Source organism: Rhinoderma darwinii (genome assembly GCF_050947455.1).
Source record: "Rhinoderma darwinii isolate aRhiDar2 chromosome 4 unlocalized genomic scaffold, aRhiDar2.hap1 SUPER_4_unloc_3, whole genome shotgun sequence".
In the NCBI taxonomy this organism is placed as follows: Eukaryota; Metazoa; Chordata; class Amphibia; order Anura; family Rhinodermatidae; genus Rhinoderma; species Rhinoderma darwinii.
Window position 1 is genome coordinate 780,277 of NW_027461758.1, and position 27,935 is coordinate 808,211.

At 44.7% G+C, this 27,935-nt stretch overlaps 1 protein-coding gene across 1 annotated transcript; it reads right to left on the reverse strand.

Annotated features, from left to right (window-relative positions):
- Positions 1-27,693, reverse strand: LOC142684066 (uncharacterized). Its single transcript, XM_075847454.1, has 5 exons — positions 27,468-27,693; positions 24,383-24,537; positions 21,556-21,735; positions 21,357-21,480; positions 1-1,772 (listed from the first exon to the last, which is right to left on the reverse strand). Exons 2-5 carry the CDS (start codon positions 24,503-24,505, stop codon positions 871-873), a joined length of 1,329 nt encoding a protein of 442 aa, XP_075703569.1. The 5' UTR covers positions 24,506-24,537; positions 27,468-27,693; the 3' UTR covers positions 1-870.
- Positions 27,694-27,935: the final 242 nt, after the last annotated feature.

Below are 27,935 nucleotides of genomic sequence, written 5' to 3' on the forward strand. Positions count from 1 at the left end.
TTTAGGTAAAATGCTACGCGTTACAAGATCGGACCGATCTCTTCATCAGGCAAGAAAAACATACGTGAGGCTGGGAGAATTGTTTACTGTAACTCTAGATTCTCATGTAATGTGGGTGAATTTATGAATACACTAATAAGAAGCAAGGTTCATTGTAGCAAACAAGGCACTTATTTTCATTCTTAGGGTATGTTCACACGCAGTGTTTTCAGGCGTATTTTGGGGCGTTTACGCCTCAAAAAACGGAAGCTGAACGCCTACAAACATCTGCCCATTCAAATCAATGGGAAAAATAGCATATAGTTCATACGGGGCGTCATTTTACACCTGTGTTTCAAAAAAACGGTGCGTAAAAAGACGCTCCGTAAAAAGAAGTAGCATGTCACATCTTGAGGCGTTTTTTTGAGCTGATTTTCCATTGAACACTATGAAAAATGCCTCAAAAAACGCCTGAAAAGAAGCCTCAAAGGAAGCTCCAAATTTCATTTTCAGCTTCAAAAACGCCTCAAAATCAGAGGCTGTTTTCTCTGAAATCAGCTCCGTATTTTCAGACGTTTTTTTTTGTTAAGTGTGTGAACATACCCTTACAGCCACAAGACTTTACCTCCATGGATCCCAGCCACAGTTGATCTCAAGTAAATATAATATGGGAGTTTGGCAGATCCAGAGTACTTCCACCCAAAAATAAACCCTCTTATTGGCTGTTTAAAAGCTTATGAAAAACCAGAATGTTAAAAATCTTTTTTCTGTTATTGCTCTTATAGCTTTTCCCACATTTATAACAGGGATATGTTTTTTTTTCCTCTATTTGAATTCTCTGATGACATTCAAAATTTGATTTCCGTGTAAACATTTTTTACATATAGAACATTAAAATGGCTTCTCTCCTGTGTGACTTCTCTGATGTTTAACAAGACTTGATTTATTTGTAAAACATTTCCCGCATTCTGAACATGAATATGGTTTTACTCCTGTGTGACTTCTCTGATGTTTAACAAGATTTGGTTTATTTGTAAAACATTTCCTGCATTCTGAACATGAATATGGCTTCTCCCCTGTGTGACTTCTCTCATGTATAACAAGACTTGATTTACGTTTAAAGCATTTCCCACATTCTGAACATGAATATGGTTTCTCTCCTGTGTGAATTCTCTCATGTGTAACAAGATTTGATTTTTCTGTAAAACATTTCCCACATAGTGAACATGAATATGGCTTCTCTCCTGTGTGACTTCTCTGATGTTTAATAAGATCTGATTTTTGCATAAAACATTTCCCACATTCAGAACATGTAAATGGTTTCTCTCCTGTGTGAATTCTCTGATGATACTTGAGCTTGGCTTTAATAATAAAATATTTCCCACATTCTAAACATGGAAATAGTTTCTCTTCTGTGTGACTTATTTCATGTTTAACTAGACTTGATTTCAATGTAAAGCATTTCCCACATTCTGAGCATGAATACGGCTTCTCCCCTGTGTGACTTCTTCTGTGTATACAAAGACCGGAGCTTTTTGTAAACTGTTTTCCACATTCACCACATTGAAAGGTTTTACCCACTTTCTGACTTGTACTTGTGGTAACAATCTGTGATTGGTCAGAAGGTTCCTCATGATTAGGGGCATAATATGATAGATCTTCACTGTGACGTCCTGGATGTACATTAAGGGTCATGATGTTTTTTCCTGAAGAGCGCTGAGTGAGATTTTCATCTTCTACTTGATAATTTAGCGATAACATGAAGTTTCCCTCAGAGTTCTTACTGGGATTTTCTGTTAGGATTAAAATAGGATTTTGTGAATATTATTATATATTTATTTTTTTAACCACAAAATAGACAACTTTCTAACATTCCTATTAGCAGTTTTTTAAGCAGTGTGAGGTGTAATTTTGTATGGATCCCTTTTGAATCCACTCCTGTCTTTGGTTCAAAAAAACGCATCTAAAGCTTCCCCCAAAAACTGCATGTGGCACTACATTCAATGACCACTTTTACACCAGATTATAGCGGAGAAGGGTTTACTTGATATTGCACCCTCACGCAGGCCATACACATAAGATAATGATTGGCCGATCAAGCGTATGTGGGATCATTTGCACAAACAATCCCACAAGCAAAAGAAGAGACCAAGATGGCGGATCAGGGACTAAGTTTAAAGAAAACAACTCCCTGGGGCTTGCGCAAAGTAGCAAATGATCATCCGATACACAAGTCGTTTTGGCCGACCATGGCTGAAATATTTTAGCCTGATTGATCACATTTTTGGCAGACATAAATCTGCTCCTAACCCCCGCAAACAAACAATCTTTTGCAATCACTTTTCAAATAATAGTTGATCAAAACGGCCAAAATTTCAGCTGACTTATCTCATGTGTATCTCAAGTTTTATGGCAGAAATATCCTTAAGACAATATCTCATCTTCTGACTTGCGTGTAGAGCGGTCATGGAGACCTTGTGGGTTTTCAAATAGCTCCTCATATTTAATACAGAACAAAGTAAAAAAGTAAAATCACCAAAACGTATATGGTTTTTTTAAATGATTATTTCTGTTGACCATCCCAAAATGAGGTTTAATCCTCTCACAAAAAGGCATACACAGTTGAAGTCATACGTTTCCATACACCCTACCAACATTCATTAAAACTCAGGTTTTTTTTTACAATTCCTCACATTTAATCCTAGTGCACATTCCCTCTTTTAGGTCAGTTATGATCACTACTAAATGTTAAGAATGTGAAATGTCAGAATAATGCTAAAGACCATCATTTATTTCATTACATTCCCAATGGCTCAGACGTTTACAAACACCAAAGTTGACTTGTCAACTAAAAGCTTCTAATGCCATGACATCATTTGGGTTAATTGAAGCTGTACCTGTGGCAGTATTTTAGGGCAAAAATTCAAGGCCTATTTCCTGTCACAACCATGGGAAATGTGGACCCACTGAGCGACTCCATCGTAACGGAGTAGCATCTGGCCAAAGAAATATATATATATATCAGTCACTTGGTCAAGGGTATGTGGATGGCAGGCTAGTAGCAGATAGCTGGAAACTGGCTTGTGCCAGATTACAGGACTTGTTACGGACACTGGACACGGATACTAAAGTCGTCACGATCACTGAACGGGACACGGGACACAGATACTGAAGTTCTCACGGATACTGGATACAGGAACAGACTCGGGAACCTTTGCAGACTACCACAAGGTTAGCAACAACATTGCTGAAGCACTGAGGAAGTGGGCAGAGTTCGTTATAAAGTCCAGGGTGTGCTGCAATATTGGGAGGTTGGGAGCAATATTCACCTTTATTCATGACTTATTCATTTCTAACTCTCTCAACCTTCTGGCTCTTACAGAAACATGGCTACACCTGTCTGACACTGCTTCCCCTGCTGCTCTATCTTATGGTGGTCTCCAGTTCTCTCATGCCCCTAGACCTGAGAACAGGCAGGGTGGAGGAGTAGGTATACTTCTTTCCCCACACTGCACTTTTCAGGTCATTCCCCCGGTCCCCTCACTCACATTTCCCTCTTTTGAAGTCCACACCCTCAAACTCTTTCACCCTTTCTCCCTCCGAGTGGCAGTTGTCTACCGCCCCCCGGGCTCACCCCGCCAATTCCTGGATCATTTTGCTGCCTGGCTTCCACAGTTTCTATCCTCTGAAACACCCACTCTCATCATGGGTGACTTCAACATCCCCATTGATAACCCAATCTCCTCATCTGCCTCCCAGTTTCTATCTTTAACCTCGTCCCTAGGTTTGTCACAACTTACTAACTCTCCTACACATGAAGACGGGCATTCACTTGACCTGGTCTTCTTCCGGCTCTGCTCAGTTTCTGACTTTATTAACTCTCCTCTCCCGCTTTCTGACCACAATCTTCTCTGCTTTACTATCACATATTCTCTGCCTCCTCAGGTCATCCCTACGTATCAGACATACAGAAATCTACATGCCATTAACACTGTGAAACTCATAGACAGTCTACAGTCCTCATTGTCCCCTCTCTCTTCCCTCTCCTGTCCCAATCTGGCTGCCAAACTTTACAATAACACTCTCAAAAATGCATTGGATGAAGCAGCCCCCCCTACACTCCGAACCACGCGACAAAGACGACGACAACCCTGGCACACACATCAATCCCGCTTTCTTCAGCGGTGCTTGAGATGTGCCGAACGACTGTGGAGAAAATCGAATTTGGATGCAGATTTCCTCCATTACAAATTTATGCTCAAAACTTACAACTCTGCCCTTCACCGCGCCAAACAAGTTTATTTCACTTCTCTCGTCTCCACACTATCTAATAATCCAAAACGCCTCTTTGATACTTTTCACTCCCTCCTTAGTCCTAAAGTGCAGACGCCGATCACAGATCTCTGTGCTGAAGACCTGGCCAATTATTTTAAAGTTAAAATTGACAACATCCGGCATGATATTATCTCCCAGTCCCCTAGTAACATCGATCCCCTTCCCTCCCGCACTCCCTCTTCTTCACTCTCAGCATTTGACCCAATAACTGAAGAAGTCTCGAGGCTCCTCTCTTCTTCTTGTCCTACTACTTGCCCTAATGATCCTGTCCCCTCACACCTCCTCCAGTCCCTCTCCCCAGCTGTCACTAGTCACCTGACTAAAATATTTAACCTCTCTCTTTCCTCTGGTATCTTTCCCTCCGCTTTTAAACATGCCATTATAAACCCATTACTGAAAAAAACAACTCTTGACCCATCCAGCGCTGCCAACTACCGACCAGTCTCTAATCAGCCCTTCATCTCCAAACTCCTGGAACGCTTGGTCTACTCTCGCCTTATCCGCTATCTCTCTGCTAACTCCATTCTTGACCCCTTACAATCTGGTTTCCGCACTCTACACTCCACAGAAACTGCCCTTACTAAAGTCTCAAATGATCTCTTGGCGGCTAAATCGGACGGTAAATCCTCTCTCCTGATTCTTTTGGATCTCTCTGCTGCCTTTGACACTGTAGACCACAAACTCCTACTTAACATGCTCCACTCTATTGGCCTCAAGGACGCGGCTCTCTCTTGGTTTTCCTCCTATCTCTCTGACCGCTCATTCAGTGTGTAATTTGCTGGTTCCACTTCTCCTCTTCCACTTGCTATCGGGGTTCCTCAGTGATCAGTCGTAGGTCCGCTGCTCTTTTCTCTCTAAACAGCTCCTATTGGACAAACCATCAGCAGATTTGGCTTCCAGTACCATCTCTACGCTGATAACACCCAATTATATACCTCTTCCCGTGACATCACCCCTGCTCTAATACAGAACACCAGTGATTGTCTGTCCGCTGTCTCTAACATCATGTCCTCTCTCTATCTGAAACTGAATCTTTCCAAAACTGATCTCCTTATGTTCCCACCATCTACTAACCTCCCTAAACCTGATGTCTCCATCTCTGTGTGTGGCACTACTATCACTCCTAAGCAGCACGCCCGCTGTCTCGGGGTTATTTTTGACTCAGATCTTTCCTGTACTCCTCACATACAATCACTTTCACGCTCCTGTCATTTTCACCTCAAAAACATCTCCAGAATCCGCTCTTTTCTTACGGAGGAAACCGCCAAAACTCTCATTGTTGCTCTGATTCACTCTCGTATTGACTACTGTAACTCATTACTAGTCGGTCTTCCCCTCACCAAACTCTCCCCTCTCCAATCTATCCTCAATGCAGCAGCCAGGCTCATTTTTATGACCAACCGCTACACCAACGCCTCTAATCTGTGCCAGTCACTGCACTGGTTGCCCATCCCCTTCCGAATAAAATTCAAACGTATTACTCTCCCCCACGACGCTCTCCCCAGTGCTGCACATCCTTACATCTCCTCCCTCATCTCTGTCTACCACCCTACTCGGGCTCTACGTTCTGCCAACAACCTTAGATTAAAATCCTCCATAATCCGAACCTCCCACTCCCGTCTCCAGGATTTCTCTCGTGCTGCTCCGTCCTCTGGAATGCGCTACCCCAGACAATCCGATTAATTCCCAATATCCACAGTTTTAAACGTGCCCTGAAAACACATCTATTTAGACAGGCCTATAACATTCCCTAATCTGACTCTTTTCCATGGCCCTCCTTTTAGATTAGTCATCAGAATAAGATTCCCTCACACTCCTTCTCTTCATGTCCGTCATACACGGATACCGGCTGGTGACCGGCTCATGCAGCTTTATGTTACCACCGCATGTGAATAAAAATGGCCGGACCATTGTACAGAACAAACACTGTTACACTTTGTGTCTCCCTTATGTCCTCATAGATTGTAAGCTCTTGCGAGCCGGGTCCTCACTCCCCAGGTTTGAATTGTAAATGAACTTTGTCACTATGTAATGTCTGATATTGTTTGTTTCATGTCCCCTCTAAATTGTAAAGTGCTATGTAATATGTTGGCGCTATATAAATAAAGATTATTACTAATATTCCTGGTGCATGTGCTGGATATTTAAGAACGGGGACGCGCGCACGCTGGAGGAGAGCAGAGCGCGCCGGCGTCCACGAGAAAGTAGACGCCGGAGATCCAGAGTCCTGCGGCTGCCAGTAAGAGGGGAATGTCAGCAGGAAGCGATCGCGGGCATCACAGTACCCCCCCTTCTTAGGTCTAGAGCATAGAAGGAAGTTCTTTATGAGAGTTGGGGCATCAACACATTCTTCAGTCTCCCAAGACCTGTCCTCAGGACCAAAACCCTTCCAATCTACTAGATAAAAGGTCCTACTTTCTTGTAGTCCAGAATCTCCTTCACCTCGAAGATATCTGATGAACTGCTGGGAACAGTTGCAGAACCAGGAGACTTACTATACCGGTTGAAGCTTCAGGAGGGACACATGGAAGGAATTGGGACACTTGAGAGTAGGAGGTAGACGTAACTTGTATGACGCAGGATTGATCTGTGGCGGGACTTCAAAGGGACTAAGAAATCTAGTAACGAACTTGTAGGAGGAAATTTTCAGGCGAATATTTTTTGAAGATAACCAGACCTTAACTCCGAGCAGGAACTGGAGGGGGAGGCCTTCTCTTCTTATCGGAATACTTCTTCATGCGATTCACCGCCTGCAGGATCGCAGACTTGGTTTGTTGCTGGACCTGAAGAAAACTTGCAAAATAAAATATTAGCTGCGGGCACTGGAGAGGTTGCAGTTACAGGAAGAGGGACACGTGGATGTTGGCTGTAAACAATGAAAAGTGGAGATGTAGCAGTAGATTCACTCGTGTGATTATTATAAGAGAATTCGGCCCATGGAAAGAAATGGACCCAGTTGTCGCGTTGAGCAGATATAAAATGGCAAAGATCATTTTCAAACATGTGGTTAATTCTTTCAACTTGGCTGTTGGATTGCAGATGGGAAGGAGATGAAAAGTCCAATTTCACATCCAGAAGCTTACACAGAACTTAGATGTGAATCGCACGTCCCCGATCAGACACAATATGGAGGGGCAATCTGTTCAAACTAAAAATATGCCGAACAAATTGATTTGCCAGACGAGAAGCTGGGGTAAGGCCAGACAGAGGGTTGAAATGTGCCATCTTGGAGAAATGATCCACCGTGACCCAAACAGTGGTACATCCAGCAGAGGGAGGAAGGTCTGTAATAAAATCCATGCCAATATGCTGCCATGGACTATTGTTTTGGGCACAGTTGGTACACGAGGAGACATAGTTCACAACATCTTTGGTCCACGTGGGCCACCAGTAGTGGCGAGAGATAGAGTCTTCGGAATACCAGAATGCCCTGCAGCTTGGAATTATGACCCCCAGATGAGAATTTTCTTCCTGTCAATAGGACGAATAAAAATTTTCCAGGAGGAATGTCTAAACTGCAGAGGATTAACAGGAATAATACTGGAAGGGTCAATAATATGCTGAGGATCCTCTGCAGCGGCATCGGTCTCAAACTAACGAGACAAGTGCATCAGCCTTGACATTTTTATCAGAAGGACGGTAATGGAGTAGGAATTTGAATCTGGCAAAGAAAAGGGACTTGACAAGGGTTCAGGCATTCTGCAGACTGTAAGTAAGTGAGATTCTTTTGATCAGTGTAGATAATTATTGGATGAGCAGACCCCTCTAGCAAATGCCTCCACTCTTCTAAGGCTAACTTGATGGCAAGTGGTTCACGGTCCCCAATGGAGTAGTTTCTTTCTTCTGCAGAGAAGATTTTAGAGAAGAAGCCACAGAAGACCATCTTACCCTCGGAGTTTCTTTAAATGAGAAGTGCTCCAGCACCAATGGAAGAAGCGTCAACCTCAGAGAAACAACAGAGGCAGAAGTGAAGGCCCTCTTGAGATTAGTAAATGCCGACTCTGCTTCAAGGGTCCAGACTTTATCGTTTACGCCAATATTGGTGAGAGCAGAGATAGGGGCGATAGGCGAAGAGAAGTTTGGCAAACATTTCGGTATTAAAAATCATTTGTGAAATTGGGCTTATATAATATTCTTATTTTCTGAGACACTAAATTTTGGGTTTTCAGTAATTGTTCCCATAATCATCAACATTACAAGCAGAAACTGCTGGAAATATATCCCTCTGTGTGTAATGAATCTATAGAATATACGAGACACTTTATGAATTGAATTACTGAAATAAATGAACATTTTGATGATCTTCTAATTCATTGAGAAGGACTAGTATGTATGTAGCGCAGAAAGGGCAAGGATTTCCTTTCGAATACACACTTTTATAATTTGGCGTAGAGGTTATTCCCCCTTAACCTCGACAGGACAGGACTTCCGGTGAGAAGATCAACATATCGTCCAGATACACCACCACACAGACATACAGTATATCCCGGAAGATGTCGTTCACAAATTTCTGGAACACAGCTGGAGCTTTACATAATCCAAAAAGCTTTCACGAGATATTCGTAGTGACAGTCTCTGGTGTTGAACTCGGTTTTCCATTCGTCACTTTTGCAGATACAGATCAAGTTATAAGCCCGGCCTAGATCCAGCTTTGTGAAAATCTTGGCCCCACCTATTCTGTCGAAGAGTTTCGAGACCAGCGGTAAGGGGTACTAGTGATTTGACAGTGATTTGGTTCAAACCAATATAATCGATACAAGGCTGGAGCAATCCATCTTTCTTTTCCCACAAAGAAGAATCTGGCTGGAGATTTCCTGATAAGCCCCCTCTCGAGGTTCTCCTTGACGTATACCGACATAGCTTTGGTTTCAGGCAGAGAGACGGGATATACCCGTCCACGAGGAGGTGAAGTCTCAGGAAGCAACTTTATCAGACAGTCGTAAGAATGATAGAGAGGCAGCATCTCAGCCTCGACAGCCAAATAACAGGCATACTATGGAGGCAGACCAGGGAGTGACTGAGGCACCAGAGATTGAACAGGAGAAACCTGCGGCAGACAGGTGTAGAAATTGGATTCCCCACTGGAGTATTTCTCCAGAATTCCTGTCGAGGACAGGAGCGTGTTGGCGAAGTCATCGTAACCCCAGCAGGATTGGGTAAATAGCCTCAGGCAGAACATAGAAGGCTATTTGTTCCGAGTGTAGAACACCCACTTGTAATCAAAGGTTCTGTGATGGAGAGAATTGGGTCTGGCAATGGTTGAACATTCACAGAAGCTACCGCTAGGGGTTTCTTCAGAGGAGTCGTGGGCAAGTGGAGTTGGTCTTCTATGATGAATGAAGTTTGCAGCTGCCCCAGAGTCCAGATAAGCGGAAACAGTACACAATTCTTCACCTGAGGAAATTGTTACAGGAATTGAGAGTTTAAGAGAAAATTTTCGGTCCACCTAGGGTAGTCTCTCTTATCAACCCTAGGTGCTAGAGTTTCCCGGCTTCTGGGGAAATTGGCGCACAAAATGACCCTTTCTGCCACAGTACATACATAAATTAGTGGAACGTCTGTGCGGCTGGTCCTAGTCAGACAGTCTGACTCTGTCCACCTGCATAGGCTCTTCAGGGACGACAATCGAAGAGGTAGCAGGGGCCTCTGAAAATTAGGTGCCAGTCTGTAGGGCATTCTTCCTCAATGTACTTCCTGGGCGCGCGCACTCGGAACCTCATGTCGATACGTGTAACCAGAAAAAATCAGGGCATCCAGGGTAGAAGGGAGATCACGACCCGCCAGTTCATCTTTGACTTTACTGGCTAAACCCTGCCACAAGGTTGCCACCAAGGCTTCGTTGTTACATGTTACTTGGCTGTCAAAGTGCGGAACTGTATGGCCTACTCTCCTACCGTTGATTCCACTCGGTGGAGTGTCAGAAGCGAAGCAGCGGGTGAAGACGTACGGCCCGATTCCTCAAACACTGTGCGAAAAGTATCTAAGAACAGCTGCACACTGGAGGACTCTGGCCCCTCACGTTCCCAGATAGGATTCGCCCATGCCAGAGCTTTGCCAAACAGTAGGGAGACAATGAAGGCAACTTTGGGCTGATCAGAAGGGAACAGATGTGTATGCAGCTTGAAAAGGATCCTGCACTGGTTGAGGAGGCCTCAACAATTTCTTGCATCTCCATCGTAACAAAGTGGAAGGGTCAAAGAAATTCCAGTCCTAGAACTGACTGGAGTTATGACGGTTTGAGGAGTAGATGGAGCAGCAACTTGAGAGGTTGAAAGGGGAGCAACAGTCCAGGCGTGTGGCAATGCAATTGACAGCTCGCAGAAGCGGATTCTGGCGTGATCGGAGATCTTGCATATCCGCTGGCATTGCTTGGACTGCCATCTTGGGTTGACCAGTGGGATCCATGGCCTGAGCAAACCGTCAAAACCGTGGGAAATGTGGATCCTCTGAGCCACTCTGCCGGAACAGAGTAGCAGCTGGTCAAACAAATATATACAGTATATATCCCGGAGGTTGAGGACATTTTTCTTACTATCTTTGTTTTAGGTATGTGGACCTTTGTAAAGTTTGTCCAAGTATATCTATGGATGTTAACCTGTTATTTACGCAATCATTACCATTGGAGTATACTCAGGTCTCCCACTTAACGCATACATTGCATTACGGATATATAACCTATAGTATGTAATCTCCCATTGTGGGGTTGGGATAGTTACTAATGTGTGACATTTACCTTCTCCACAAATCTGTCCATGGTGATTGGGCCTGTTTCATTTCGGATAGTATCTGCAGTCTACACTGCTTCATTATGGGTTCAAAACCAGTAACTGATTGAAATTGAATTAGTAATATTCTTTACATGTCAGCACCCATGATATAGTACTACTATGTCCTCCCCTGGGGATATGACGCCTTATTCTTGCACTGTATGATCCATTTTTAATATATTTCTGTATTGTATTTTTTGTATTCTGCCCGGTGTGATTACAGACGTTTCTTTCTTAGGTTATATTCTGATATTGTCTGCACACCCCTAACAGATTTATTACTGGTGCCTCCATTTACCAGTGACTGATAACTCCAGGGACATTTGTCTGATGCAACTAGCAAAGATTAAACTTGTCTATTTTTCTTCTGAGTGGTTGATTCAGTGTTGTAGTGATGTCCATTTATGATGAGTGGTTGAGTCCAAGAGCTTCCAGAAAGACATGGATTGCAATACTCTGGTGTACGGCTCCGTCTGTAGGACTGATCTGGTCAATCTGGACATAATCACAACATTTCACGTTTCAGGAGAAGCCTGGCTACAAAACCGCTCAAGAAATATCATTGGCCAGCAGCCGAGACATTGAATTAAAACGGTTGGCTGTGAACCCACCCTTCTATTTCACCACAAGCCATAAAATGGCAGCAATACCAGCAATATTACAGGACATTACTACATAGTTACATCGGTTGTAAAGAAGCCTTCCCTATATGATGTATGAAACGTCTTTCTTCCACACCCAATGACGGTCCCCTGGTCCTTTGCAGAGTCCGTGGAAAGAACAGATCATGTGCCAGGTAACCGCTTTTTAATGGATAATAGTGTTCATTTTATACTTAAGTTTTCACTTTTCCACGGTTGGTTGGACGCATTACTATTGGGTAACAATAATTGAGGTGGAATGTCCTGTAAGAACTATCAATTTATTATACAAGGCGACAAGATAAAAAAAAATCCTGAAAGTCAGAGCTCATCACATGCGCACAAACTCCTTAACAAATTGGGGTGTGCGAGGCGGTTCTGGGTTATTCTGCGCTGTTTACACGGAGAGCTCTGGACTATAAAATGTAAAGCATCTCAGGAGAAGGAGCTTGTTCCGGACCGTGCTGCTGCGTTGGTTCTCGTTGATCGACACTCGTTTGCTCCTTTCACAAGGAGCTATGTACGGGGACGAGCGCTCATTACTACAATCCCTCGTCCCTATACATTTCTATCACATCGGCAGCGCGTCTCCCTGTTTACACGAAGATGTGCTGCCGATAACTAGAATATTTTAGGCTGCGTAAGCGACACAATCAGCCGATGAAATGTAGAGAAAAGTGGTCCTAGTAATAAAGAGGCTGTCACCAGATTATAAGCGCCCTGTCTCCAACATAATGTGATCGGCGCTGTAATGTAGATAACAGTGGTCCTAGTAATAAAGAGGCTGTCACCAGATTATAAAAGTGTCCTGTCTCCTACATAATGTGATCGGCGCTGTAATGTAGATAACAGTGGTCCTAGTAATAAAGAGGCTGTCACCAGATTATAAGTGCCCAGTCTCCTACATAATGTGATCGGCGCTGTAATGTAGAGAACAGTGGTCCTAGTAATAAAGAGGCTGTCACCACATTATAAGTGCCCAGTCTCCTACATAATGTGATCAGCGCTGTAATGTAGATAACAGTGGTCCTAGTAATAAAGAGGCTGTCACCAGATTATAAGTGTCCTCTCTCCTACATAATGTGATCAGTGCTGTAATGTAGAGAACAGTGGTTCTTATTTTGAAAAACTATCATTTTTGACCAAGTTATAAACCATTTTAGACTTATGCTAATTCATTTCTTAATAGACAACTGGGCGTGTTTTCACTTTTGACCAACTGGGCGTTGTGAAGAGAAGTGATTGACGCTGACCAATCAGCGACCAATCAGCATCATACACTTCTCATTGTTCCAGTCCATTGTTACAGTGTGATTGTGCAGTGAAAGAAGCTGGGCTGGAACAATGAGAAGTGTATGACGCTGATTGGTCAGTTTTCACATTCGAGTCGCATCCGTGCGAGACCCTTTTTCACCGATCCCTCATAGGCTTGAGTCTATTAAGGAATCCATGAAAACTGACAAAAATAGGAGATGTCCTATTTTATAATGGGCCCTTCACACGGTCCGTTAAAACAACGGCCCCATTGAAATACACGCAGCTGTGTGACGGCCGTAAAAAAACGGCCTTCACACAGACTACATTTACATTCGTCTGAATAAGCCCCTAGACAAATGGAGAATATTCAGCACTGGAACAGCTCTCCCTAAGAGGGGGCGCCCTTTTAAGATCATTCTAAGAGCACAACGGACAATCCTGAAAGAGGTGAGAAAGAACCCAAGAGTAACAGCGAAAGATCTACTGAAGACCACAAAATCCTCTGTTCATGTGTCCACTACAAGAGAACCACTGAACAAAAAGCGTGAACATGGAAGGAGACCACGAAGGAAGACGCTGCAAACCACAAAAACATTATGGCCCATCTAGTTTCCCCGAGACCAACACAATGCTGGGGAAACGTTCTATGGACTCGAGACAAAAGTGCAACTTCATAGCACAAATACACGTTATGTTTAAAGAAAAAATACTGCACACCAAAACTTCATCACAACTGTGCATCATGATGAAGGGGGGCATCGCAGTGGAGAGGGCATCATGATGAAGGGGGGCATCATGGTGGAGGGGCATCGTGGTGGAGGGGGGCATCGCGGTGGAGGGGCATCATGATGAAGGGGGCATCGCAGTGGAGGAGGCATCATGATGTAGGGGGAATCGCAGTGGAGGGGGCATCATGATGAAGGGGGAATCGTGCTGGAGGGGCATCATGATGAAGGGGCATCGCAGTGGAGGAGGCATCGTGCTGGAGGGGCATCATGATGAAGGGGGCATCATGATGAAGGGGGCATTGTGGTGGAGGGGCATCATGATGAAGGGGGCATCGTGGTTTGGGGCTGCTTTGCACTCTCAGGGCCTGTATGCTGTGATCATAGAATAAAGAATTCAGGTGTATGAAAACATTTTCCAGGAGAAAGTAAGGGTCGCTGTCCATGACCTCAAGATGAAGAGACGTTGGGGGACGCAACAAGACAATGAGTCAAAGCGCGCAAGTAAATCATCTGAAGGATGTTTAGAGAGACTTGTCATAGAAAAAACGGCAACGGACATCTCAGTTACATTGCAAACACCTCACACATTCTGACGCTTTTTATTTTTTCTTCTAGCGCCCACTGAGATATTGGTGCCGTAATTTTGGTGCCCGATATGCAAATGAGGGCTTTGACTGTCGAGTGGGCGGGTAACACTAGTCACTTGATAAGGAGTAACCGCCCACTTGACAGTCAAATGCCTCATTTACATATCGGACACCTAAACTAATGGCCCTGATATCTCAGGAACGGTGGGCGCTAGAAGAAAATAAATAAGAAGAGTCACGATCTGAGGCGTCTGCAATCTAACGGAGGGGTCAGCTGCAGTTTTTTGGGAAGATGACAGGTCCTCTTTAAGAATGGCCGAGTCTTGATCTGAACCCTTCGGCATTCCAGCTGTTGTGAAACTACAATTCCCAGCATGCCCTAACAGACTTTAGCTGTAATAATATAGCCTTTGGCTGTCGAGGCATGTTGGGAGTAATAGTTTTACAACAGCTGGAGTGCTGAAGGTTGCGGACCCCTATCCTATGGAGATGCTGCGGCCGGACCTGGAGAGCTGTGCGCAAGACACCCGAAATAGTCATCAACTGAAACGAAGGGAGGGAGGAAAGATCCAAAATTTGATGGAGGTGATTGCTGCAAAAAGGGGATCCACAGGTTATTAACGTCAAGGGTTCACTTACTTTTTCTCCCTGCACTGTGGATATTTACTCAATGTAACACGTGCATCCAGGTAACTAGCGCAGATGCAGAGTATGACAATGGAAACTGCAGGGTGACGTGTCTAGTCACATGTTCCTTCATCCTCAGCCTTAATATGGATGGGAGGCAGGGCAGCGGGAACATGCTGCTGTAACAAGGGGGCGTGGCTTACAAATCCAGGAAACCGGCGCTGAACTGCATATGAAGACAAATTAGTAGGATTATAAAACGATCGTGTAGCGTGCACTCCGGATCACTGTCTTACGGCGGACAAACTTTTTACTTTATGCTGCGGGTTGATCTGAATACGGAAATACCAAAATGATTTTGTTTTTTAATTTTTATTACAGGCGCTATATACATTTTTGGTTTGGTCTTCAGGATCCCGGCCATTTGCAGCAGGTTGTCAGCTGTAGTTCTCCTTGCCGTACATTTATGGTGCTATGTGTGTGTTACCACGGGGCGGACGTTCTGCTTATGGTTTAAGGTCCCGGTTTGCTGGTTTTATTTATTCCATCTTCCAGATTGTGAAATATCCTCTAGAAAATGCCTCTTTCTCCACCTATCCGGCTCTTCTCCTCCCTCCTGAGGCCTTAGTCACACGGACCTATAGAATTCAATGGTCCGTGTGAAAGGTCCGTGAGAAAATAGGTCATGACTCTAGTCTATGGGGGATGCATGATATCGCGTCCCGCAGCGCAGAGCATGAACGCATCTCTCACGTGAAGAAACGCCTGTCTGATTCCAGCCTTAAACTGGGTTCACATGTCATAATATAACCGAAAGACACAGAATGGATCTGGTCAGCCCAAGAGAAGTGCAATGCAGCCGTCAGCAAACATATGATCAAATGTGAGCTAGATCCTGGGGTGTGTACCCACAAAGCATCCAAAGCATATATATATAACCTAAAGAAAAAGATGAGGAAATCCCAGGCATGAAACGCGTCAGCTGACCTAATCAAGCTGGGCAGGTAGTCAAGTCTAAACCTGGCCCTGCAAATACCTGACTAAATTTGGAGACATCATATGGAAGGGGATACCATGTGAATTGGAATTCACCTTACTGCCGGCATATGCTCTTGCCTTCCCGGACCTTGTGCCTCTTGGTGTACGGTGTGGAATAAGTGGATACACAGAAGAAAATAAAAAGTCATCTGACGTTGCGGTGGAGCTCTAAGGGTGTTGAGAAACATTTGACTATACAGCTTGGAACTTACCTTTGGAAAGCTTTTTGTTCCGCCCGTGAACTGACTGCTCCCGCACATGGATCACAGATGCTCACCGGAAAATTATAGGTAAAACGCAAGTTACCATATAAAATCTTGGAAAATTGGTCGCTTTTGAATAAAAAGGATCGAGTGGGATATATTCAGACCTTTGGGTCTATTTAATAGACTGCCTACTACTATTGATCCCCTTCAAAATCCAAGGTCGTATTAAATAGGAAGGAAGAGTAAAACAACATAAAAAATCTGCCGTTAAATCAGCTTATTTGTTATGGGATGGCCAATCTCCCAGGACGGGAATTACACTATATAGGAGATTCTTATCCCAAAAAATATTTCTATCTGTTATAAATGGGAATGGTGGCCACCTTGAGGATAAAAAATACATTTTGTTAAAAAACGAAAGTGTGAACACGACCCAGCGATTGTTCCAAATGAATTGTCTGTCCCTATGCTTAGGGAGAACATATGTATATTTATCATATTAGTGATTTAATTAATATATGAAGGTGTATTAGATCACATGTTATCCTTTCCTGGCCAGGAGATTTTTTTAACATTTTGTATATATATATTTATATATCCGGAAATATTCGGAGGTTTAAATAAAAATAATTTCTATTTACCCGAGAGTGCTTTGATATATTTATGGATTATTTTTTTCTTTTTTGTTTTAAAGAAAAAGATGCCAATAGACTGGAAGTGTAAGAAAATAGAAAACTACTTTATTGAAGATCACATGTAGATATACAATAATTAAAAAAGAATCCACAAACCAACAGGTTAAAAAAGACATACGAGCCACGCAGCTCACAAGGTGAACAAGTAATGTAGACAAGAAATGAATAATAAATGCCTAGTGGCATAACCGATCACTGTATGCGTCTGCAAGCTAAATCCTGCCCACAAAAGTTGAACAAAGTTAAATAAACATGTGCCATATAAAGTGGTATAAAAAGAAATAACAAATGCGTGTGAAAATAGCAGCACGAGATAGACAATGCTGACAAGTAAAGCAGATTACAACAATTGAACATACCCATGATGAGTCCAGGACTGAATGCACAGCAAGATGTCCGCCCCAACGCGCCTTTCGGCGCAAATGCCTTCGTCTGGGGGTAGCGTTGGACAATGCATATGCCACTTTAAAGGGGGAACCAGCCAATTGTCATGAAGTATTCGAAAATAGGGATCCCAAATGTAAAAGGTATACATGCCTCACTGTATAATTACCGGTCGCTGCCTCAAGGTGAACCAAGATGGCCGCGCCGTCGGAAACGCCGGTCATGAGGTGAGATTAGTCACCACCTTTAAAGGGAATGTGTTTTTAGCAAAACATGTATTATTTTTTTAGTTAAACAATTAGTGTGTAGGTGATTAAACATTGTTCTAATTTTTTTTATTTTTTTCACGAGTCAGGAAATATTATAAATTGGATTCAATTTATAATATTTCCCAGCACTGGTCACTAGATGGAGCAATTCCCAAAATTGCAGCATTGCATGTGGTAAAGCAACCACATTGCTTTATGCTGCAAAATTGGAAAAAAATCCCTCGCTCTAGTGAGCTCTCAGAATCCCCCCCTCCTTTATCCTGGCTAGTGCCGGGAGAAACGAGGGGTTTGAACGGTCAAACCTCCTACACTGTGTGTCGCCATTTTTTGAGCTAACACACAGTGTAGGAGGTTTACATACACTAGTAAACACACAGTATAACACTTACATACACAGAAATCACTTAACTGCTCCAGTCGCCGCCGCTCCCTCCGGTCCGTCCGCTCCGTCTGCTGCCGCTGCTCTAAGTGCACAAATCCGGAAGCCGCGACCGGAAGTAGTAATCTTACTGTCCGGCCGCGACTTCAACTTGGACTGTGTGGGAGCGGCGCATGCGCCGTTCCCACGCAGACGGCGTACACCATAGTGGATGGAACAGGCCCCGTTCGCAGTCCCTATGGGACTGGAGCTGCCGTACTCCATGTCTGTATGTGTCGTTAATCGACACATACAGAAATGGAGAAAAAAATGGCAGCCCCCATAGGGAAAAAAAAGTTACAAAATAAAAAAAAGTAACACACAAACCCACAAATAAATATAAACGTTTTTAATAAAACACTAACATCAAACTGATATAAAAAAAAAAATTTGGGTGACACTGTTCCTTTAACTCACATTGGGTGGAAATGCGCGATGTCCTGAATACATTTTGGCCTATTTTGTTGACCGACCCTATTTTGCAGAGGGTGCTTCCACACTATCCTGCCATGGCACCGCGTAGAGCTCCCAATCTGCGCGATGCCATGGTACACAGTTATCTTTCACCTACCAAGCCTGGAAAGACTTTTGGCACTAAGGGGCCCAAATGGGGCTGTAAACCGTGCAGCGACTGTATAAGCTGCCCCAATGTTGAGCGCTCAAACAATTTTGTGGACTCCAGTGGCAATAATAATTTTAAGATTTGTTGGCCCATATCTTGTAATACAAAAGGGGTTATTTACTATGCCACCTGCCCATGTCCAAAAATATACATAGTTGTGACCACTCGTGAGTTGCGTTTGAGAGTTAGGGAGCATGTCAGGGATATTGAAAATGCGACAATCGCAGATGATGTTGAACAACTTAAAACAATCCCTAGACACTTCCGACTCTACCATGCTTGCAGCTCTAAAATGTTGAAGGTGAGGGGCATTGACCACATCCATCTTGATATGCGTGGAGGTGACCTCAAAAAACTTTTATTTCAGAGGGAGTGTAAATGGATTTGGAGGCTCCAAACCTTACACCCCAAGGGCCTCAATGAGACCGCGGGGTATTCATAATTTCTCTGACTGGCAGCAGTTTTTAGTGGTGTTGGATTCTTTTATTATTGCGGTATTTTGTGTTTTTGTGTTTTACAGATTAGATCTCTAACTTCAGTTCCTTTATTATATCTGGAGTTCCTGCTTTTCCACTTTTCTTGGGGTATTCTCCGGAATCATTACTCGTCTTGGCCTTTTCATCGTGTCCATTGATCAACTACTGTTGTGACTGCTTCTATGCTGGACGTTATGGTCTCCTTTTTCTCTAATACAACCACTTGTGCTTCATCATATCTCACTCATATTCCTTCATGGTTACAGGTTTCTTTGCACAGACATTTGATCTCATTTGACTTATTTTTCATGTTTACGTCACATTTTGTTCTTCACTACATGGTTTTCGTTACATGGCCTCATATTACTTTTCACTGTATGGAGGGTCTCTTTTTACCCTCATATTTCTTTATCCATCATTCACATATATGTGTTATTTTTCTTCATCTTTTATTTTATTCTTTCCTTTCATCACACCATCACTTGTTCATTCCCATTTTTCATCCTTCTTATATCTTATTACATCACCATTTATTTTGTATTTTGCATCATTTATTATTCCCACATATACTTTTTTGTCACTTATATACGTATCTTACTTGTCACAATAAGTTTTATAATCTTATGATCACTGTGCTCACGACCTTTAAATTCATTTTGGTGAGATTCTAACATGTTGTGTACCATTCATCCATATACTTCTTCTCAAAATGTATATATTCGTGTTCTCATGTTCACTACTGGTTCTAAAGTCTAATCAAAGATCACGGCCAAGTTAATAAATACTATTTCTTTGCTGTATAAGCCAGTCTATTTATTTCTCTGTCGTATCCCGAGTCACCTTTTTCTCGCTGTGTCGCTCCTCTGATTGGTGGACAAGTGACCGGCCTCCGCTCCGTCGCTTGTGATGTGCCGGACCTCGGACTCACGTGACCGTGTCAGCTGACGCGGTGACGTGTATCCGGCTCCGGCCCCTCATGACCGGCGTTTCCGACGGCGCGGCCATCTTGGTTCACCTCGAGGCAGCGACCGGTAATTATACAGTGAGGCATGTATACCTTTTACATTTGGGATCCCTATTTTCGAATACTTCATGACAATTGGCTTGTTCCCCCTTTAAAGTGGCATATGCATTGTCCAACGCTACCCCCAGACGAAGGCATTTGCGCCGAAGGGCGTGTTGGGGCGGACATCTCGCTGTGCACTCAGTCCTGGACTCATCATGGGTATGTTCAATTGTTGTAATCTGCTTTACTTGTCAGCATTGTCTATCTCGTGCTGCTATTTTCACACGCATTTGTTATTTCTTTTTATACCACTTTGTATGGCACATGTTTATTTAACTTTGTTCAACTTTTGTGGGCAGGATTTAGCTTGCAGACGCATACAGTGATCGGTTATGCCACTAGGCATTTATTATTCATTTCTTGTCTACATTACTTGTTCACCTTGTGAGCTGCGTGGCTCGTATGTCTTTTTTAACCTGTTGGTTTGTGGATTCTTTTTTAATTATTGTATATCTACATGTGATCTTCAATAAAGTAGTTTTCTATTTTCTTACACTTCCAGTCTATTGGCATCTTTTTCTTTAGGTTATATAGGTTCACACGTCGCGAGCAAAATGTGGAGGCGGTAAAAAGAAAAACTATTTTGACAGGGACATCTAAACCTAGTTTAACTATTCACTCACTCTGAATTGAATGATTTTTCCATCTCCTCAAGACAAGAGGGACCATCAACTCACTAAGGGTTCAGGGGACAGCTGCCCATAGAAATCTATGGATCAGAATGAGAGAGAAACAGAGAGCGATAGAAAGAGAGAGACAGACAGAGGAGAGAGACACAGACGCAGCTGCAGCTTCTAGTGAGTGATATCTCTCCCCAGTGCGGGATTCCCAGCTACACTGCTCATTACTGCTGTATAATATCCCCCATGCTCAGGACATATGCTCATATATACAGCTAGAAAATGCCTTCATAGAGAAGGTGAAACGTTGTAGTGGATGTTGGATGAATAAACACATTTGCTTTTGAGTGCTGCTTTGCTTTCTCTGATAGATAGATATATATATATATATATATATATATCTCATATCTATCTATATACACACACATATACAGGACAGATGAAAACACAAGAGCAGGATTCTCCTCTTCTCTGTGTGCTGCTCCCTCGTGATTGTCGCGTCGCGTGCTGCTCTCACATTATAGTCGTGTTGTGCAATGTTTTCACACGATGATATTAAGGCTTCGTCATGGATGCCAGTGCCAGCCTGTGCCAACACTAATGGGCAACAAGACTGTTTAAATATCGGTGTCTCTTCTTACCTTGTGATGTGTGGTCCCGGTGGTCCTCCATCATGACCTCCTTGTACAGATCCTTGTGTTCTTCTACATACTCCCACTCCTCCATGGAGAAATAGACAGCGACGTCCTGACACCTTATAGGAACCTGACACACACAATGATACAGTCATTACCCAGACTCCTCCAGTGCCTATACTGTATAATTTCCCAGCATTCCCACCTCTCCAGTCAGCAGCTCAGTAATCTTGTGGAGAAGTTCTAGGATCTTGTGCCTATTGTTCTTCTCTTGGATCCGGGAGTGAGGAGGGGGCTCTGTGATGGGGGTCCGGCTCAGTCCTCCTGAGTCATGACTGCTGGGGGCCACACAGTCACCCGATGTCTTCTTCACTATTGTGTAATCCTGTGTATGGGAAGAGACACTTACATAACTTCATTTGTATAACATTGAGGAATAAGAGAAAGTGGAAGATGATGGAAACCGTTATATATTTTACAGGAGGAAAGGAACCGAACACAAGGGCAAAGTCTGACATCAGTGCGGGGGACGATCCGAAAATATTATTTTACTAAAAGATTAGTAGATGGTTGGAATAAACTTCCCACAGATGTGGAAAATCAGCAGTAAGTGAATGTAAACCGGCCGTGTAGAACCCTAGACCAATCCGAAGAAATAATATTCACATGGACCATGTGTTCCCCTCCTGCCGCCATCTTCTATGTGTCTATATAGAGGTTAGACCAGTGGTAGAAAACCTCATCTCCAGGACAGACTCCGGCCATGTGATTCTCCTCCTGCCATCATCTTCTATGTGTCTATATAGAGGTCAGACTAGTGGTAGAAATCCTCATCTCCAGGACAGACTCCGGCCATGTGTTCCCCTCCTGCCGCCATCTTCTATGTGTCTATATAGAGGTCAGACGAGTGGTAGAAATCCTCGTCTCCAGGACAGACTCCAGCCATGTGATTCTCCTGGTTCCTGCAGTCATCTTCTATGTTTCTATATAGATATCAGACTACTGGTAGAAATCCTCGCCTCCAGGACAGACTCCGGCCATGTGATTCTCCTCCTGCAGTCATCTTCTTTGTCTCTATATATTTGTCAGACTAGTGGTAGAAATCCTCATCTCCAGGACAGACTCCGGCCATGTGATTCTCCTCCTGCCGTCATCTTCTATGTTTCTATATAGAGGTCAGACTAGTGGTAGATATCCTCATCTCCAGGACAGACTCCGGCCATGTGATTCTCCTCCGGCCGTCATCTTCTATGTTTCTATATAGAGGTCAGACTAGTGGTAGAAATCCTCATCTCCAGGACAGACTCCGGTTCATGTAATACTCCTCCTGTCGTCATCTTCTATGTGTCTATATAGAGGTCAGACTAGTGGTAGAAATCCTCGTCTCCAGGACAGACTCCGGCCATGTAATTCTCCTCCTGCCGTCATCTTCTATGTGTCTATATAGAGGTCAGACTAGTGGTAGAAATCCTCGTCTCCAGGACAGACTCCGGCTATGTGATTCTCCTGGTTCCTGCCGTCATCTTCTATGTTTCTATATAGTGGTCAGACTAGTGGTAGAAATCCTCATCTCCAGGACAGACTCCGGCCATGTGATTCTCCTGCCGTCATCTTCTATGTGTCTATATAGAGGTAAGACTAGTGGAAGAAATCCTCGTCTCCAGGACAGACTCCGGCCATGTGATTCTCCTCCTGCCGCCATCTTCTATGTTTCTATATAGATATCAGACTAGTGGTAGAAATCCTCATCTCCAGGACAGACTCCGGCCATGTGATTCTCCTGCCGTCATCTTCTATGTGTCTATATAGAGGTAAGACTAGTGGTAGAAATCCTCGTCTCCAGGACAGACTCCGGCCATGTGATTCTCCTCCTGCCGCCATCTTCTATGTTTCTATATAGATATCAGACTAGTGGTAGAAATCCTCATCTCCAGGACAGACTCCGGCCATGTGATTCTCCTGCCGCCATCTTCTATGTTTCTATATAGGAGGTCAGACTAGTGGTAGAAATCCTGGTATCCAGGACAGACTCCGGCCATGTGATCCTCCTGGTTCCTGTGGTGCTTCTTCTCCTGGTTCCTGTGGTCCTTCTCCTCCTGGTTCCTGTGGTCCTTCTCCTCCTGGTTCCTGTGGTCCTTCTCCTCCTGGTTCCTGTGGTCCTTCTCCTCCTGGTTCCTGTGGTCCTTCTCCTCCTGGTTCCTGTGGTCCTTCTCCTCCTGGTTCCTGTGGTCCTTCTCCTCCTGGTCCCTCTGGTCCTTCTCCTCCTGGTCCCTCTGGTCCTTCTCCTCCTGGTCCCTCTGGTCCTTCTCCTCCTGGTCCCTCTGGTCCTTCTCCTCCTGGTCCTTCTCCTCCTGGTTCCTGTGCTCCTTCTCCTCCTGGTTCCTGTGCTCCTTCTCCTCCTGCTCCCGGTGGTCCTTCTCCTCCTGCTCCCGGTGGTCCTTCTCCTCCTGCTCCCGGTGGTCCTTCTCCTCCTGCTCCCGGTGGTCCTTCTCCTCCTGCTCCCGGTGGTCCTTCTCCTCCTGCTCCCGGTGGTCCTTCTCCTCCTGGTCCCGGTGGTCCTTCTCCTCCTGGTCCCGGTGGTCCTTCTTCTCCTGGTCCCGGTGGTCCTTCTCCTCCTGGTCCCGGTGGTCCTTCTCCTCCTGGTCCCGGTGGTCCTTCTCCTCCTGGTCCCGGTGGTCCTTCTCCTCCTGGTCCCGGTGGCCTTCTCCTCCTGTTCACTCTGGTCCTTCTCCTCCTGGTCCCTCTGGTCCTTCTCTTGGTCCCTGTGCTCCTTCTCCTCCTGGTTCCTGTGGTCCTTCTCCTCCTGGTCCCTGTGGTCCTTCTCCTCCTGGTTACAACGTGACTACTTACTATTCTCATTACTCTACCTTACTATTACCATGACACATAACTGACCATATTGCTGGTTGATCTTCACTTCTTCCCGTCACTTGGAAGGTCAAGTAGATGGTATACAGGACACTGGCTTCTTCCTCCTTCGTGTGACTTGTTACATAATACAATAAAGAACATAGAAATATAGAAACATTTACCTCTCCGCTCAGCAGGTAGATGATCTCCAGGGTGAAGTTTAATATTCTTGTGGTCACCTCATTGCGGTGCTTGTCCATCGTTGGTGGGTCATTCAGGAGAAGGAACGTTCTGGATGAGAACATGGATCCTCTGGAGGTTCTAGTACTGCAGGCGCCTTTAAGAGAAGAGGAGAGAATCACACAGAGGACGTCATGTGAGAAATACAGAACATCACTTAGAGAGAAACCGGTTCTCCGAGCCTCCACCACATGGAACAAAGGAGAAATAAGCACACCGACATTTATCCACAGGATATGCCATAAATGTCTGAGAGATGCAGAACGGGAGTCCAGCAATACTCAAACAAAACTACTACCAAGCAAAATCCGCTCTCCATAAGACAAATGGCGCTCCCTCCCCTCTGAACCCTACAGCGGCCCAAACAGCAGTTTCCTTCCACATATATGGCATCGCCATACCCGGGAGATCCCTTTTAAAAACAATTGGTGTGAGTCTCCAGTGGCATAAGCTGAGCACTGCCACTGATATGTCACATCTGGGGAAAAAATATACATTTTTATTTTGCACCATCCGCAGTGCAATCATTTATGGAAAAGACCTGTGGGGTGAAAATGCTCACTACACTCCTTAATAAATGCCTTGAGGGGTGGAGTTTCCATAATGGGGGTCACTTCTCAGGGGTTTCTTTTATTATTTCATATCAGAGTCTCTGCAATTGTGAACCAATACTGTGTAAATCACCAAATTAGGCCTACATTTTACATGGTACTCTCTCACTCCTGAGCCCTGTCATATGTCCAAGCAAAAGATTAGGGACCCATGTAGGGTGTTTCTAAAACCGGGAAACACAGCATAATTAGAGAGCGGTCCTGTTATGGTGGCACAAGCCGGGCACTGCATATTGGCAGGTCTATGGAAAAAAAAAATCACTCTGCAACATCGAGTGCACACTAATTTATACTAAACACCTGCGGGGTTAACCTGCTCACTACACCCCTAAGTGAATACCTTGAGGGGTGTCGTTTGCAAAATGGGGTCACTTCTGGGGGTTTTCCAGTGTTTTGGTCCCACAGGCGCCCAGAAACCAATCCAGCAAGATCTGCACTACAAATGGCGCTCCTTCCCTTCGGAGCCCAGTCGTGTGCCCAAACAGCAGTTTATGACCACACGTGGGGTATTGTTTTACTTGGGAGAAATAGCTTTACAAATGTTGTGGTGCTTTTCATTTTCATTTTCACGGCCTAATTCCAATAATTTCGGCAAAAAACTTGTGGGGTTAAAACGCTCACTATACCCCTACAGAATTTCCTCAATGGGTGTAGTTTCTAAAATGGGGTCACTTGTGGAGGGTTTTCACAGTTTTATCCCCTCAGGGGCTTTGCAAATGTGACCTGGCCTCCGCAAACCATTCCTGCTAAATTTGAGCTCCAAAAGCCAAATGGCGTTCCTTCCCTTCCAAGCCCCGCCGTGTGCCTGAACATGTGGGGTATTGTTTTACTTGGGAGAAATAGCTTTACAAATTTTGCAGTGCTTTTTCTCCTTTAGCCGCTGCTAAAAAGCTGAAGATGAATTTCACCTTCAGCACGACAACGACCCAAAGCGACATAAGAAGAAGATCCGCCAGACGGACGTGCACATGAGGCCTAAAGGTGTGAAGATTTATGCAACCACTTTATTTATGTTCTTATTTTTTCCCCTGAAGAGACTGGAGTTCCCTTTGTGGCCTTGTGTCCGGGGTGTGGAGACTTCTCACATCCACCTTGTGTCCGGGGTGTGGAGACTTCTCACATCCACCTTGTGTCCGGGGTGTGGAGACTTCTCACATCCACCTTGTGTCCGGGGTGTGGAGACTTCTCACATCCACCTTGTGTCCGGGGTGTGGAGACTTCTCACATCCACCTTGTGTCCGGGGTGTGGAGACTTCTCACATCCACCTTGTGTCCGGGGTGTGGAGACTTCTCACATCCACCTTGTGTCCGGGGTGTGGAGATTTCTCACATCCACCTTGTGTCCGGGGTGTGGAGACTTCTCACATCCACCTTGTGTCCGGGGTGTGGAGACTTCTCACATCCACCTTGTGTCCGGGGTGTGGAGACTTCTCACATCCACCTTGTGTCCGGGGTGTGGAGACTTCTCACATCCACCTTGTGTCCGGGGTGTGGAGACTTCTCACATCCACCTTGTGTCCGGGGTGTGGAGACTTCTCACATCCACCTTGTGTCCGGGGTGTGGAGACTTCTCACATCCACCTTGTGTCCGGGGTGTGGAGACTTCTCACATCCACCTTGTGTCCGGGGTGTGGAGATTTCTCACATCCACCTTGTGTCCGGGGTGTGGAGACTTCTCACATCCACCTTGTGTCCGGGGTGTGGAGACTTCTCACATCCACCTTGTGTCCGGGGTGTGGAGACTTCTCACATCCACCTTGTGTCCGGGGTGTGGAGACTTCTCACATCCACCTTGTGTCCGGGGTGTGGAGACTTCTCACATCCACCTTGTGTCCGGGGTGTAGAGACTTCTCACATCCACCTTGTGTCCGGGGTGTGGAGACTTCTCACATCCACCTTGTGTCCGGGGTGTGGAGATTTCTCACATCCACCTTGTGTCCGGGGTGTGGAGACTTCTCACATCCACCTTGTGTCCGGGGTGTGGAGACTTCTCACATCCACCTTGTGTCCGGGGTGTGGAGACTTCTCACATCCACCTTGTGTCCGGGGTGTGGAGACTTCTCACATCCACTGCAGATAACGACAGAACATGAAAGCAGAAAAATAAAAATGTCCCAAAACCTGAAATAAATCATATTTGGTATCGCCGCGACCGTAACGACCGGCACAAGAAACGTATAACATTATTCATGACGATCGGTGCCGAAAACCAATGAAATCTGCAGCAGAACTGGTGTTTTTTTTTAATGTATTTTTAACAATGTCCATAAATGAAAGGAAAACGTAAATGTACCAAAAAACCGCCCCCCCCCATAAAGTACAGCCCGTCCTGCGAACAGCGAAGTCCCACGTGACTACACCGAACAACAAATAACAAAGTGACGAGCAGCAGAGGAACCACGTGACGTCATCTCACCTCACACTGCAGTCACACGCCGCGTCCTCAGCAAATAAGTGTCTATATATATATATATATATATATATATATATATATCCTCTGTATACACCGCTCTGAATCATGGGAAATCTTCTAGAGTGACCACCAGTCATACACCGACCAGGACCTGCCGTGTCTATCTAACATTACTCCAGCTGAAGGACCTGTGATGACGTCACCATCATGTGACCAGAGCCTGAGGGGGCGGAGCTCAGCAGTGCAGAGGTGGAGGGAGGACGTGTGATGACGTCACCATCATGTGACCACAGCCTGAGGGGGCGAAGCTCAGCAGACAGAGAAGTGGTGGAGGAAGGGTTTGTGATGAAGTCACCATCATGTGATCAGTACATAAGTAGGCGAAGCTCAGCAGTGCAGAGGAGAAATGGTGGATGCAGTACTGGAGGACTACAACTACCAGCATGTCCAGACTGTTATTATGTGATATCA

Coding starts and splice junctions, on each gene's coding strand:
- LOC142684066 (XM_075847454.1), bottom strand. CDS start 24,505: ATGTTCTCATCCAGAACGTTCCTTCTCCTGAATGACCCACCAACGATG. Junction 21,481..21,555: donor CTGAGCTGCTGACTGGAGAG/GTGGGAATGCTG, acceptor TGTGTGTGTCAG/GTTCCTATAAGGTGTCAGGA. Junction 1,773..21,356: donor CCGGGACCACACATCACAAG/GTAAGAAGAGAC, acceptor TAATCCTAACAG/AAAATCCCAGTAAGAACTCT.